The 16,261-nt window shown below is 36.9% G+C and overlaps 1 protein-coding gene across 1 annotated transcript in view; it reads right to left on the bottom strand.

Annotated features, from left to right (window-relative positions):
* MAP3K7CL (MAP3K7 C-terminal like) overlaps nt 1–16,261 on the bottom strand; it is a 47,866-nt gene that overhangs the window by 17,622 nt on the left and 13,983 nt on the right. The window contains exon 3 of the mRNA XM_081327741.1: nt 11,554–11,615. Within this exon, the coding sequence (XP_081183867.1) occupies nt 11,554–11,615 (62 nt within the window). The remainder of the gene's footprint in view (nt 1–11,553; nt 11,616–16,261) is intronic.

Here is a 16,261-nt window from a genome sequence, read left to right as displayed (position 1 = left end):
ACACAGGAAAGAACTTTTCATCAGGCATGAAAAGAATACTCCCTAAAGAGATACATGTGGCAAAAGCACTGCTTTTGTGAAGTTTTAATGGTTATAGACTGCTATAGAGTGGTTATAAACTGTTTCTTCAGTCTACAGATTTTGCAATCCCAGAGAATGAAAAGAAGAAATTGGTCATCTTCCTATTTTTATTTTTTACAACACATTCTATCTTTCCCACTGTTGATGTATGTTGGGGCACTTTGGTTGACCCATCACAAGACCCTCACCTGACGTCACCCACACCTGACTCATCACTCCACTTGAAGTGACCCTCCCATCACAAGACCTACTGACCACACAAAGCCTTTATAAGTAGAAAAACACCAACACTGCCATTCCGTAAATTCCATTGAAGATGTTACTTAGCCTGTAACAAAATGTTCAGAAACCAACCGACAAACTTGGAGAAGGAGCCTCTACCCTCACCTTAGTTGTACAGAGAGAATGAACACAGATCAAATTACAAAACTGTATGAAAGAATAGGGATCAAGAAAGTTATGATAGACTGACAATATTCTTTTAAAAAAAGACACACAGAGAGACATACACAGCAGTGTGTAAAGTGGTGGGTGGATTTGATAGAAAAAAAGGATGATTTGCATGCAATTAAATTTTGTTAGACATAAAAAAATAACTTTATGGACCATTTGTAGGGTACAGATGTCAATTGAAACCAAGTTGATTAAATTCAATTTACACAACGTACATACATTTCTATAAAATATATGAACAGTGTTCATCCTATATAATGGACATTGTTCATTATTTGGGAGGGAAAGTGTGAACTCAAATTCATTCTACTGAATTTTAAGCTTACCAAATTGGGGCATAATACATGACATCAAGGTTTTACTGTATTGCCTTTTCTGTCATATCATGAATTTAATTTCTTTTGCTTACTTTCTCTTCTTCCCTACTTTGTGTAACACTGCTTACCATGAAAGGATGTGGAAGTTATCACCAAGACTATATTCACAGTATATTTTAAAAAGAATTAACATGAGAAAATATAAAACAAAAGTGTTCAGTTCTCAGAATATAGGGTTGAACCAAAGCAACTTCTATAGTATTAATGGCAATAACCCTAAAAAATATTAAGAAATGTAAATCTGTTTTTTGGAAGTGGATCCTCCAAATAGTTATTGCAGTTATTTACAAGGAAATTACAAGCAATTATCAAAACAAATAATCAATTTTCATTTCAACATACTGATTTAAATTATAAATTAATTACAAATCCTATAAATTAATATTCTATTTTAAATTTTGAACTAGAACTTTTTTCAGTCATGCTCATTATTTTGGCTCAAAATATAATTTAAGTCTCAGTTGCTTAAATGGTGAACTCAAGCCAATATTTCTACATATGCAGGGTAAACAAATGTGTTGTACTGTACTATGTCCACCATTAACATCCATTCACATCTGTAATATCTACATTGTTAAATACTGTTCCAGAAAAGTCCATCAAAATGGAATTTGGAAACCAGTAATTTAGATTCTTCTAGTGCTAGAGTCCAAGAAAAAGAAAGTGAAACTAACAGAAAAATTCAAAGAGGAATTTTTGTAAAATCTCTCTGGACCCAAAAGATTATAATTGACGTCCATGGTTAAATGCCATCTTTTGGGGGAAATGATTGCAAACATAGCTGTAACCTAACTACAGAAATTCTGTTAGCATATAAGAGCCTTGGTGGAGCAGTGGGCTAATGCCTCCTTAAGTAACACCAGCTGCCTGCAATTAGTGCAGGTTCGCATCCCACCAGGCTCAAGGTTGACTCAGCCTTCCATCCTTCCGAGGTAGGTAAAATGAGGACCCAGATTGTTGGGGGCAATTAAGCTGACTTTGTAATAATGCCGCTTGGGGGGTGTATGAAAGCCCTAATAAGCAGGCATATACATAGAATGAAGGCTACTGCTAAGCTTGTAAGCCGCCCTGAGTCTTCGGAGAAGGGCGGGATATAAATGGAATTAAAATAAATAAAATAAAAAATATTGTTTATCTACAGATCTATCTCATCTAAGCTTTTTAAATTATTATTTAGGGACAGAATTGACTTGGATCATCCCAAGGACTATTCTAAATATCTATTGCGTAAAGTCACTTGGATCTGCTCAGAGATAGATTTTGACTGAGCAGCCCACAGAATGAAGCTGCTGGGTGAGATCATCTATCAGCAGGATGGAGTGGGGAGGGGGGATATCACAAGCATGCTGTTAGTACTCAGGTATACATCTCTGCACTCGATTGTTCAAATGATTCAGTAAAAGAGGTTACCAGTGCTAGAAGTGTTGAGGGCATGGATAGGGATGGACATTTCAACCCAAGCAAGACCGAATGTCTCCAGGTTTCAGAACACAATGGTTCTGGAGCTGCTCTATCAATAACTCCAGATAGAGTATCACTCCACAGAGTTGGTGCACAATCTGGGAATCCTCATGGATTTTCAAGTCTTGCCTGAGGAGCAGGTGATGTAACGGTTAGGAGGGTCTTTGTGCAAATCCATCGTGTGCACCAGTTGTGCCCATTCCTTTATTCAGAGACTTTGCTCAGGGTCACTCATACAATACTTCAGTCACTTCCCATTTAGATTACTGTAATGTTCTCTACATGGGTCTGCCCTTGGAAAGCATTTGGAAACTTCAGCTGATTAAGAATGTGAGGGCTTTAGGGATGAGTCATTAGCACAGCCCAATATATATGAATTCGTGGCTGTGGTTAATTTGTAAGTTCCCTCAGCTTTTGTATTTATTATATTTGTTTTTAATTATACTTTTGTATACCTTTATATTGGTTTTGTATTGTTAGCATCTAGAGTTATTTGCTTAAGTTGGACAGTTATATACATTTTCTAAATAACTTGAGAAGAGAGATAGAGAAAAAGATTCCCACCTCCACCCCACCCCCCCACCACTCCTGATCTTGCTTTTGATAGTTTTGTTTGGACACAATTATGGAACATTCACTCATGTGAGCCAATTTCTAGAAAGTAACAAAGGATTTCTACTTCAGGATGCCTGAAGGAAGTATTTTTTATGTTTCATATTTATATGAAGCTCTAGCTTCTTAGAAAGTTTAGGCTAAAATATTACCACAGCTTAATGATGTGCAATTAAAGCATATGCATTAAGAGAGCTTGCACATGACCAGCAATGAGTACACCTATGAACCAGGTGCTGAAGATCAATTCCTGGCTCTTTCTTTCTTTCTTTCTTTCTTTCTTTCTTTCTTTCTTTCTTTCTTTCTTTCTTTCTTTCTTTCTTTCTTCTTTCTTTCTTTCTTTCTTTCTTCAAAAAAGGACTACAGATGAGGGATTCTCAAGCCCTGGATAGGGATAGCTTAGCTCTGCTGACTCATGGAATAACCTCTAGAATAACTGCTGTAATGCTGTCCATGTGATGTCACCCTTGAGATTGCTCCAGAAGCTATAGCTAGTACCTTACATGTATCAAAATATCTTCACTGGCTGCCAGTTCACTACTGAACCAGACTCGAATGAATGGTAATTTAAATACATCACCCACCAGGATACCTACAATCTCTGGAGGGGTGCATGCTTTGCATACTATAGATTACTGATTATGTAACATAGAAAAAGGCCATACCTGTGACGGCTCTGTTCAATGACAAACACTTACTAGCCACTTCAAATAGGCTAAAACTACAGATCAAAAGTTGGGCTTCTGTGTAAATTATTTTCACAATTTCATGTGTGTAAATTTTAATCTTTGCAGGCTTAGTCTTGGACTGTATATTGGGGTGCATAATATTTTTAATGAATTTTATAGTAATTAAACAGCCTCCCTCCTTCTCCAATTTTCCACAGTTCTCCTGACAACTTGATCTTCCGTTCAGTTAGCTCTTCTTCCTTATCCTCAAATGTGTTCTGAGATCTTGTGAAGTTGGGGGTTTTGGAGACAAATGTTGGAGATGGTTTTTTACCATTTAAGACTAAGTGTCGAACATCCATTTTGTTTTTGTATGTGGTCTTTATAGTCCAATCTATTCTGAGATTTAAAAAGTTTCAGTTAATTGTCATTTGAACTCCAAATTATCCAGCCAGCCTCTCAATCCATCCTTAGGCCTCCCCTAAACAAATATAAGCAAAGTCCAGCTTTTTCTGTCCAATGAAAAACATATCCTTTCTCTCCAGTGAGAAAAGAAACAATTAAGGTATTCATCAACTGAAAGTTTATAATCCAAAGTGTTCCATCATCTTGATCAGTCATGCCTGTTTCTTCTACAGGGGAATAGTTCTACAACACAGCTCTAAAAGTCAGTTACTATTTATATTCATAATCCAAGCAGGCCAATTTCAAAATAGTTTATTGTCTCCACCACGCAGATAAGCAGCCCAAGCGGTTTTGTTTTTTTCCTTCTCTAGCTGCAGTCTTCAAAAGTGAAAGTTTCCAAGGACACCCAAGTCTTATCTGAGTCTGGGCTTCAGGCGATATTTCCTTTAAGCATAATAAATTGTAATGCTGTGGTTTGCCACTAGATGTCGGTAACGCCTTCTTCCAGCTTCAAACTTATACTGCAAGCTTTTCAAATCTCTTTTCTAAAAAAGTCTCAAAAGCACTTTTAGTCCCCAAATTTCAAGGCTATATATATCTATATTGATTCCAAATTAATCTTATAATTTTCTTCGTTTTCACCCAAGCAGTTAGTTCGCCACTTTTTTCCTGAGGGAATGGGGCAAAAATTCCCTTTCCCTCTCATTGGGGAAGATTTTTTGCTTTGGGAAGTTTTTTTTCAGGAAAAAGTCTTAAATTTATAAAGAGAGGATAGAGTCTCACCCAGTTTCATCCACGTTGCTCAAAAGTTGCTGGTTAATGCTTATTTCCTTCGGTTGTCAGCAGCTTCTGACTGGCCACATGAATGTAGCCAGTCTTTCCCTGGCCGGTTTGGAGGGCTTACTCAGATCAAACAGAAGGGCTGCCACCTCTCTGCAATCCATGAGGGTCCCCTCCTTCTTCGTCGCCTCTCTGGGATGACCTTTGACCCTTTATAGGATCCCCAGCAGGGAGAAAACGAACGCAGAAGATGGAGCACCATCTTCCTGTGTCTGTTATGCCAAGACATCAAACTGGAGGCCAAACAAATAACCAGATCAGATTTGTATCACTTACTGAATCTATTGTGGCAGACAAAATATTAGGCAGGTTTCTCTCATCTGTCCATACTCTAGCAAAATAGCCCAGAACATAACAATAGAAAATAATAGTACATGCAGTCAATTAGATACAATATTCAGGGGCAGGAATACATGAATATACATTTCCTGGACTTGTCTTATCTGTTATATAAGCAGCTCAATACTCTTCTCCAGGCATATATATCACTCACTATTTGCACACTAGAATTTCTATTATAACAGAAGACTATAGCAAGTAATATTAAATTCATTGTAACTATTTGAGAACAAAGATGCCATATTGTCAAGCCAAGGGTTGGACCTGTTGTAATGTATGACTGTGGAGTTGGAGTCAACATCTTGTGGAATAGATCTGGATATTTGAAAAAAATATTTTGAAAAAGGTGAAGTAATTGAAAAAGAGCACAGAAGACAAGATGATACCAGAAAGAGCTTCCAACAATTCAAAGAAGTAGCTATGATGCATAATAGTAGAGAAATTATGACTTCCAGAAGAACCAGAAGCAACCAAATTTCTGAGCAACAGTCTAAAATAGGCCTGATTCCCAATGTTCAGGGACAGCTGCTTCATAAAGTATTAATTAATTTGATTAATTTTAAGTTCAGATTAATGATCTTTTCCCTACCCTCATTTACAAAAGGACCAAATGTATATTTCTGATTTGCACACTATGTTCAGCTTGCCTTACATGTTTAGGCTTTCATGAATGTTTCTATTGTTATCTACTCTGTAAATCCTGTTTCCAAAACTAGAAAACTTTTTATTCCTGACTTAAGCAGCTCTTATCTTTTCTTCCCTTTCTATAAAGAGTAAGGCAGCCCATCTGTCTAACAAATCTGTCATTTCCCTCTTTCCATGCTTCTCATTCCCGTAATGTCATTTTTAGTCAACCAGTTGCATGGATTCAGTTTTTAGAATTTTAATAGCTCAAGTTGTCTCCACCAATGTTACATCTCATATCTTTAGAGTTATCCATTTGGTATAGTTTGCCCCGTCAGAACTATACTTGGTGTAGAAGGCGTATAGTCATCCCACTCAGATTAGATTCCCACCTGTGACAAAACCATCTTCGAAAAAATAAGACTATGCATAAAAGTAATTCCTAAAGCGCTAAATAAAAATTACTCCTAAGCATATAACTTTTTAGCTTTAGCCTTCTAAATTAATTTCTTTTTCATATGAATATATACTGATCTATTTCCAGGATAATAGGTAGCAGATGATTCTGAAATTATCCTGGTGTAAACCAGTGAATAATTCAGTGTCCTTTTTCAAAAGTGGAGTACAGGTGCTTTAGCAGCACCTTTGTCCCTACTTTTTCTTCACTGAAAAACTGTCACATAGCAAAACATGAAAAAAAATACAATAATGTTTTCTTATTTATCTCTGAATTAACCACAAAATATTTATATTCTAGATTTCACATATGATGATGTACACTGTTCTTTGGAGGAACTGTCTCAGTGTAGGACAAATAAATGCCACACAAGAAGTAGGCCAAGAAATGCTTAATATTTAGTACGAAATCTATTTCTAGAGGTTTATACCACATTTGATCATATACGAAATAGACAGTTAAATTGGGGGGAAAAAACCAGACATGTAGAGTAATTTGGAATATCCTTTTATTCTAATCCAAAATAAACACATTAGGAAATATTGACCTGTATAATAAGTATGTAATATTAGTTCCTAAAATAAACTATATTTATTTATTTATTTATTTATTTGATTTATATACCGCCCTTCTCCTGAAGGACTCAGGGCGGTGTACAGGGCAATAAAATAAGAATATATTAGTTAAATAATATTAAAACCCAAATCCATCAGGCCAGGCCGGCTTGTTCGAATAGATAAGTTTCTAGATCACGCCGGAAGGAGCGAAGGTCGGGGGGCATCCGGAGTTCAGCTGGTAAGCGGTTCCAAAGGATTGGTGCACCCACCGAGAATGCTCTCCCCCTGGGGGTCACCAGCCGACATTCTCTGACCTCTCTGTGGGAACGTACAGGACGGAGGGACTGCTTTGTATATATTAATGGTCCTGCATATTATGCACACATAGAGAAGGCCAGATCAAGTACTACAGTCCTCAGAACAGCCTTCTTCAAATAATGCTGGTTGGGAATTAAGAGTTGAAATCTATTGCATTCGGAGGATAGGTTAGGAATGGGAGGACAATTACAACCAAAATAGTGAACTAAGAGGAGAACAACAAGAGAATGAGTCTCTTATTAATTATTCTACCTACTTAGCACCTAAAGAAAAGCAATAATAAACCAAGTGTATTAAGAACCAGCATTAGAAAAGGAAAAACAGAAATTAATGCAGAACTAGACTGGAAAGGAGATGATATTACTTGAGGAGAAAGTTGTTGGAAAATGAGAAAATTGATCATAGAACTAGACAAAACCCATATTAGTGAAAACCATATGGTAAATGCTTCTTAAGCACCACTTAATCCATGCCAAAAAGATAGAACAAGCAAAGATGGTTATAACAGTTTATTAGCAATCTCATATATTCCTTAATTATTATTCTTCCAAAATATTGTGAATGGAGACTGATATGATGATTAATTATTATGTAAACATTTACAGAACTTTACATCAAACCCTCCTTTTGCCTTTCCTCTCTTGACACTTCTCATTATATGAATAGTTAGAAAGAAATGTCTAAATCAGTAGTGACATGTCATGATTACCAGAACAACTATTTTTGTTTTGGTTTTAGGTTAATTCCAGCAGTCTTTATTTAACTTTGGCTTGGCAAGACAGATGTACTTAGGCATTGTGACATAGCCATTTTTGCATACTGCTTACTGTTATGTCTAAATCAGGCAACTATGGCTTATTCAATTAGCTATTCTTAAAACAAGTCCTAGTTTAGAGCAAGATATGAACCTATGCAAGTGAAAAAGGATGAGCCAAGGTAATTGCATACAAGAGTTGGAGATAAAAGTACATCATGAACTAAAAAAATCAAAGAAAGCAAAGAAACAAAAAGTATCAGGGCCTTACTAAAATGACAACCTAATGAATCTAATGAATGAATCTTGTCTGTTGAGACTTATATTGCTACTTAAGGGTTGCCTGACATGCCCAAATAGGGTAGGAAGGAATTGCCTTTTTTCTCATCATGGTACTGATATGGATGCCAGCTTGGTAGGTTCATTTTGTTGAGGACTTTGATGATATAGTGGATGATATGTGTATGTGTATGATGGTCTTGGCTGGTTTGGTAGATGGCCAAAAATGTACCAGTTAGCTGGGCCAGCAGAGCAACTGGAGTATGTTAATGATACCCAGGTATGCATCTCTACTGCTGGCCATGCAGGTGATGCTGTTGCAGTGCTATACAAGTATCTGGAGATTGGTTGGGGATAAATCAACTGCAGCTCAAGGCTAACAACACAGAGTGGCTTTGGGTTTTTGGCTCTCCTGGGTCTGGTGGCTTATCTTTACTATTGGAAGGGGATGTACTCTCCTACACTGAGTTGGTGTGCAAGTTGGGTATCCCTGTACTCCTGGCGCCTGCTTGATGAGCAGGTGGCAGCCATAGCTAGGTGGGCCTTTGGGCAGATTTATTTTCTGAGTCAATTGCACCCTTTTCTGGAGCAGTTAGTCTTGTTCATAGTCACCCCACATCTTCTTTATTTCCTGGTTGGATTATTGCTACGTGCTTTACATCGGGCAATGGGGTAGTACAATGGCTCAGTGGTTAAGATGCTGAGTTTGTCAGCTGGAAAACCAACAGCTCAGGTTTTCCTAAGACCTAAGCACCACGCAATGGGTGAACTCCCATACTCTTCCCAGCCCTTGCCAACCTAGCAGTTCAAAAGTATGCGAATGCGGGTAGATAAATAGTACCATTTCAGTGGAATGGTAACAGTGCTCCATGCTGGCCATATGGCTGCGGAAATGTCTTTGAACAGCATTGGCACAATGGCCTTGAAACAGAGATGAGCTATGACCAGTGAAGTAAAATCTCCAGGGACTCCTTTACCTTTGTTTATACATGGGAGCTGCCCTTGAAGACCACGTGGAAGTTACAAGTGGTCCAGAATGCAGCAGTATGTATAGTATTGGGTACTCATAGATTTGTCCATGTTATACCTTTATTGAATGAGTTGAACTGACTCCCAATTTCCTTTTAGATGCAATTTAAATAGCTGGTTTTCATTTTAAAGTCCTAAATGCACAAGACTCTGTTATTTGTAGGACCGACTCTCCCTGAGAATATCTGCCCATCCCACGAGATCAGATAGGGTAGGCATGCACACACATCCCTTCCCTGAATTCCTGCCAACTGGTGGGTCCTCAGAAGCATGATGTTGCATATGGAACAGTTTCCTCTGACAATTCAGCAGGGCCCTTCCCCTTTAGCCTTTCAGAAGGCCACTGAGATCTGGCTCTTAACTGAGATGCTGGGAGAGATTGCGTAGATTAAAAGTATGGAATGAGAGCAACTGGAGCTTGCTGTGGGGCATCCTAAGATTAAGGCACAAGGTTTTTGTTTCATTATTTTACCACAGGTAGTCCTCAAATTACAACAGTTCATTTAGTGACCATTCAAAGTTACAATGGCCCTGGAAAAAGTGACTTATGATCGTTTTTCACACTTATGACCATTGGAGCAACCCCATGGTCACGTGATCAAAATTCAGATGGTTGGCTACTGACTCATATTTGTGACTGTTTCAGTGTCCTGGGGTCATGTGATCCCTTTTTGTGACCTTCTGACAAGCAAAGTGAATGGGGAAGCCAGATTCACTTAATAACCGTGTTACTAACTTAACTGCAGTGATTCATTTAGCAACAGGGGCAAGAAAGGTCGTAAAATGGGGCAAAATTCACTTAACAAATGTCTTACTTAGCAACAGAAATGTTGGGCTCAATTGTGGTCGTACGTTGAGGACTACCATATTTTTATTATGGTTTTATAGTTGTTGGTTTTATTATTGTTGTGAACTGCCCGAATGATTGGCTATGTAATTCTTCTAAATAAATAAAGAGCACTTTGTTAGAAAGTGTCTGTTTTTTTTATGTGGATGTCAGATAGGGTTGGGTGACATATTTCTTTTTTTAAAAAAAAAATTTCTTGGTCTCAGTCTGAATCTGGATTTTATTTTAATATTTTAATGAAGCACTTGAGTATACGTCAGTTCATCTATACTAAACAAAGTTCACAATCCTCCTGGAGCTTATAAAATGTGTATTAATATGTCAAATCTCAAACTAAAATGAAAAAAAAATGATAGAGACATCATATGTTTAAAGATAAAATACTGTACTCTATTACTACAAAATCATAATCCCTGAGGAAATATGCAGCTCTTTAATTTTTTTGTGAAATTTTAATTTACAAAAAAAATTGATAGTCCTACAAATATGCCTGTACATGCCTACTTGGTAGTACATTCTAAGCATTGGCACACCTTGGCAACAATGTAAAATAATATCTTCTAGTGGACTTTTAATAAGAAGATAAAGACCAATGAGGAAAAGGTCTGTTTTGCTTACAATATTTAGAGCACTAACTGAACAAATTGTGCAATACTAATATCACAGTTAGGATCAGTGTTTTACAACAATGGTGTAATATCAGATATAAAGCACCTTATGCAATTAATGGCTTTAGAAGATTTTAAATATTTATTTTTTATTAGTTCTTTAGTCCAAGAAAAAGTGATTCCAACATTTTTTCAGGACTCTCCCCTTAAGAAATTCTTGTGCATTGCAGGATATCATTTGCTTAGAGTACAAACCCATGTGCCACATATTATGCTTGTTTTGTTGGTCAGAATGTTTTGAACATTTTGAATTGTATGGAACTGTAGTTAAAATCCTGTTTCTTTATTGTTCCTTTCTTTAAAATCTTTGTCTTTCCTTTTCTTACCTGCCAACATATATTTAAATGACACGCACAATCCAAACAGACCTCTTTTTTTAATTTCCCAATGATGTCAAATAATGGTCTAATAGTGCTACACAATTGAAACTAAGAGATTCTAATATCCCTTTCTCTTGCTCCCTTTCTCCTTGGACTGAATTGTGCTTTTTTTTTATCACTGTGGCATCAGAAACGCTTAGAATTTATTCATTTGCCTCAGGAAGAACTGTATCACCTCATAATTGTTCTAAGTTTCTTTTAGCCTTTGCCCTAGAAGAATACACTTAAGTTCTATTCCTTATATTTTACCTGTTATAAATTCTATTGTTATCATTTTTTTGTATCTGAGAACATCTTAATTGCATATATGTGTGGATTCCCACTAACAATAGTACATTATTGATAATTTTAAAAATATGTTCTATAATGTAGCTTTGAATATTAAAAAAGCAAAACAGAGGCACCTGGAGCTGCTGTTCTAGATTTGGAAAAGCCAAAGGAAAGGCAGTCTCTGGTGGTGAATCATCTGAAATAAAAACATAAGGATTATGACCTCATGATGTAAAGATTAGAGTTTGCTTATTTTTGTATCCTTATATGTACAGAAATAACATTTTGATTGACATTTTATCACATTTTATAGACTGTATATATAGACTGTCTGTATATATATATATATATACACTGCTCAAAAAAATAAAGGGAACACAAAATAAGACATTGTGTTGTTTAAGTGTTCCCTTTATTTTTTTTGATATATATTGATATATATATTGATATATATATATATTTGGGGCCTAGCAAGGTAATCTAAATAGTTAACAAGCATTTAACAAGCATTTAACACATATCTCCCTTGCTTCTCAGCTAACAAAGTGAGATAGAGCTTGTGGCCTAGAGGTTAAAACAACTGCCTAATGTGCAATCAGCCCAGGTTCGAATCTCAGAAGGGTATGGCTGACTGATGAAAACAAATAAGTTTGAAATGCATATCAGTCTCCCTTTAATTCTTTGTTAGCAATCTAAAATTTACACAAATATGAGCTGTCACTGTTGTGACTACTGCCTGTGGATGGCCTTCGGTTAGGCCAAAACAGGAAATAAAGATTTGTCCCATGTTTGGGGCCTAGCAAGGTAATCTAAATAGTTAACAAGCATTATATATATACACACACACACATATATATATATAAACAAAGATATGTACATGTGTCTATCCAATATAATTGATCACTGAAAGTATCATCATTGGAATTTTTCACAGCCGGTTACACCCTGAAACTCATATTTGATTTCAGAGTGACATGTGTTGGAAGAAGGTTAGGCACTTCTCTCTTCTCATTGTAGTTGATATTACTTATTAACCAAGCTTTCCATTCCAATTACACAATTGGCAATCCACTAAAGATGGGGAGAGGAGTGAGGTGAACCAAGCTCCCCTGTGATGTTGCACCTTAGCGGACAGAGGTTGCCTTAGGTGCTTCTTCATAAATGGAAAGGACAGTTGTTGGGGTACTAGAAACAAACATTCCATATTTGAGGATTCACCAAGTCTGTCTCCAGTCACGGGAAACCATTGTTGTAACCCCCTTGGTTATAATGTATTTTACAATGCAACACTAAAATTTCTTTAGTCCCCAAATGCTAAACACTAGAGATTATAATGCCGAATAATGCTGCCAGAGGATCAGAAGCGAAGCAGCAATCTGTGTTCATGTGTTCTAAGATAATGGTTTACATAATCCACAATTATGTTTATAATATGCAAAACAAAATGCAAGCAATTATTTGTAAACAAATAATTAGCGAGTTGGGTAAAAAGTCAAATTCTGTTTATATACTGTATAAAGTATATCTTAATAGAGAGTATCAAGAGAAGCAGCAGCTACAGAGATCTGTTAAAAAAAAACAACCCACTGATTCCTGGGACATGATGTCTGACCAAGGTGGTGACTTCTTGGTCCCTGATTTTGACACTAAAAGGGTCCCTAAAAACTCTGAAGTCTTTGCTTGCCATGTATTAGCTTGTCTTACATTTCTGTCTTACATTTATCCTGTATAACATTTATTGTTTTGCATTGCTGTAGATAGGCTTCTTTTCCCTGGATAAAATATATCAAGTCCCTTGATTTTTCCCCCTAAATCCATTATTGATTATTAATATACATTATATAATATTAGTAATTTAATTTAAATTACTCTCAGAAAACCTCCCAGCTGCCATTTTTTATTTAAATTTGATAGTCTCAAAAGTCAATTACACTGGAGGCCTATGTAATTTTTATAAAACTAAATATTATTTCTTCTTGAATCTTAATGGCACCATATAGTATTCTGGATTTACACAGTTTGCCAAAATATGACTTGTTGAAATATGTTTGCTTACATAAGCGGAAAGATAGGCCTCATGTACATAGATATCACTCTAAGCCCTAATGTTATTTCTACAGTTTCATTCCAATATGCAATGTGAGGTCAGGCATTGTTCAGCTTTAATTCATTGCTATAACTTTCCCATTAACATGTGTTCTCCTGGTGTTGGGACTGCCTTTGCTCACACTGCCTATAAAGTTGTTTTTCCTGTAAAGGAAGAAACTATAAAGATTCCTTCAATAAGGAATGGTGACCTCATATTTGCTTCATTATTTCCATTTATTATAAAAAGATGAAGAGCTAAAAATATGTATGTGCCCACTTCATACTAAGATATGTGGCAGATGTATTTTCTACTCTGGGATTATGTCGCAATACAAAAAAGCCTTGTCTGAAGTGTCCTAAGAGCTCCAGGAGGACCAGGAAAGACTATTGGGATGTCAAGAATGAACAGCTGGCCAATAGTAACATCCTCTTTTTCTTCTGGAATGAGAATGGAATGAGCAGCTCTCTGGCAAGTTGCCATATGGCAGGCAGCCCAAACCAGTCTGGGTAAGGGGAAAACATTGATGGGTTCAGTGATCAGCATTACATTTACTCTTCCAGTGATTAGTTTAATCTACACCTCAGTGACATGTTTTTACGCATGTTATACAGAATTGTATCTAATCAAATCACTTCTGAAAACCTCGCCAAGAAAACTGCAGGGACTTGTCTTGGCAGTCTCCGAGAATCAGACATGATTGAACAGAAAAAAAATGTGGAACTGTATCTAATCTTTGGCTAATAAAACAAGGTATTTCAACCATCATTCCTTTGGCTTACTAAATTATTTTTATAAATAACATTGACTAGGAAATTCCTCATACACAAGGCAAAAAATAGATTTTTTTTCTTAATGCCAGGGGTTTTCTGAAGAGAGGTAGAAGCTGTTAGCAGTTTGTTCGCTCAAAGGAAATCTTGGTGCATTGAACATAGTTTATTCCAAATATGCCAATAAGACAGTAATTTTAAAAATTAACATTTACTTGATTAACTATTTTATTGACAAAATGTAACAGCAGAGATTTTGACATAAGTATAAGGCTGCCCGTGCTCCTTAATTATTCTCTATGGAAGCGTACCATATTTTATATGTTTGTTTGTTTATTAAATTTATGAGCTGCCCACTTTACCAAGGATAACTCTGGGTGGCTTACAATGCTGAAAAGGATAAAACCATACAAAACCTATATATATATAATATAAATAAAATACCATAAGAATACTCAGGGCTTTTTTTGTCATAGAACACCCAGAACAGAGTTCCGGCACCTTTTTTGGATGGCACCTTGTAGGGTAGGCAAGGCGGGTTGTATGACGTGTGTGAGTTCTGGCACTTTTTATTATTATTATTTTTTTTACAAAAAAAGCACTGAGAATACTCAACCCTAACTAAAACATGGGGAGGGAAGAAGCAGGATGAGCAGGGGGGAGAGGTGGGATCTGCTATTAATGTATGAATCTATCAACCACCTCCAATGTGAAGCTCCCCTATTGGAGCCCCAAGCCAACTGTCAGAGCCAGGTATTTAAGTGCTTATGGAAGGTCAGGAGGGTTGGAGATGACTTCACTCTGGTGGGCTTGGCTCCAACCCTCCTGTCTTCCACAAGAGCTTAAAGAGCTTAAAGACCTGGGAAGATGTTCCAAAGGACTTGAGCGGTAGCAGAGAAGGCTCTTCTCCCAAAACCTATCAACCGAATACCCTTGCCAATGGGGCCTGCAGCAGGCCTCCTCTGCCAGCACAGATGGGGTGGGCCAATCCCAGTTATCTCCATCAAGCCTGGATATCTGGATAGAAAAATAGCTAGATAGAAAGATGGATGGTAGATAAATGATAGACAGACAGACAGACAGACAGACAGAGTGCATTCAGAAAATATTCAGACCCCCTTCACTTTTGTCAATTTTGTTATGCTGCAGCCTGATTATTGCTGAAATTCATTTTTTTCTCATTAATCTACACTCAATCCCCCATAATGACAAAGTAAAAACAGAATTTTAGAAATCTCTGTAAATTTATTAAAAAGAAAAAACTGAAATATCACATTTGCATAAATATTCAGACCCTTTGCAACAACAGTTTAAATTAAACTCAGGTGCCTCCAATTTCTCTTGATTGTTGCTGACATGTTTCTACACTTTGATTGGAGTAACCTGTGGACATGATTTGGAAAGGCACGTGCCTCTCTATAGAAGGCTTCACAGCTGACAATGCATACTGTAGCAGAGCAAAAGCCATGAGGTCAAAGGAACTGCCTGCAGAGCTCGGAGACAGGATTATTACAAGGCATAGATCTGGTGAAGACTACAATAAAATTTCTGCTGCAGTGAAGGTTTCTAAGAACACAGTGGCCTCTATAATTCTCAAATGAAAGAGATTTGGCACAACTGGGACTCTTCCAAGAGCTGATCACCTGGTCAAACAAAGCAATTGGGGGAGAAAGGCCTTGGTAAGAGAGGTGACCAAGAAGCCAATGGTCACTCTGATTGAGCTCCAGAGATCCCGTGTAGAGATGAGACAGAGTTCCAGAAAGACAACCATCACTGCAGCTCTCCACAATCTGTATGGTAGAGTGGCTATACAGAAGTCTCTTCTCAGTGCAAAACACATGAAAATCCAATTGGAATTTGCAAAAAAGCACTTGAAGGATTCTCAGACTGTGAGGAACAAGATTCTCTGATCTCAGGAAAACAAGATTGAATTGTTTGGGCTCAATTCTAAATGTTATATCTGGAGAAAACCAGACACAGCTCATC

The sequence above is a fragment of the Vipera berus genome (assembly GCF_964194415.1).
Source record: "Vipera berus genome assembly, chromosome: 4".
In the NCBI taxonomy this organism is placed as follows: domain Eukaryota; kingdom Metazoa; phylum Chordata; class Lepidosauria; order Squamata; family Viperidae; genus Vipera; species Vipera berus.
The sequence above is the reverse complement of the archived record's forward strand: the minus strand, read 5'-3'. Positions and strand labels throughout refer to the sequence as shown.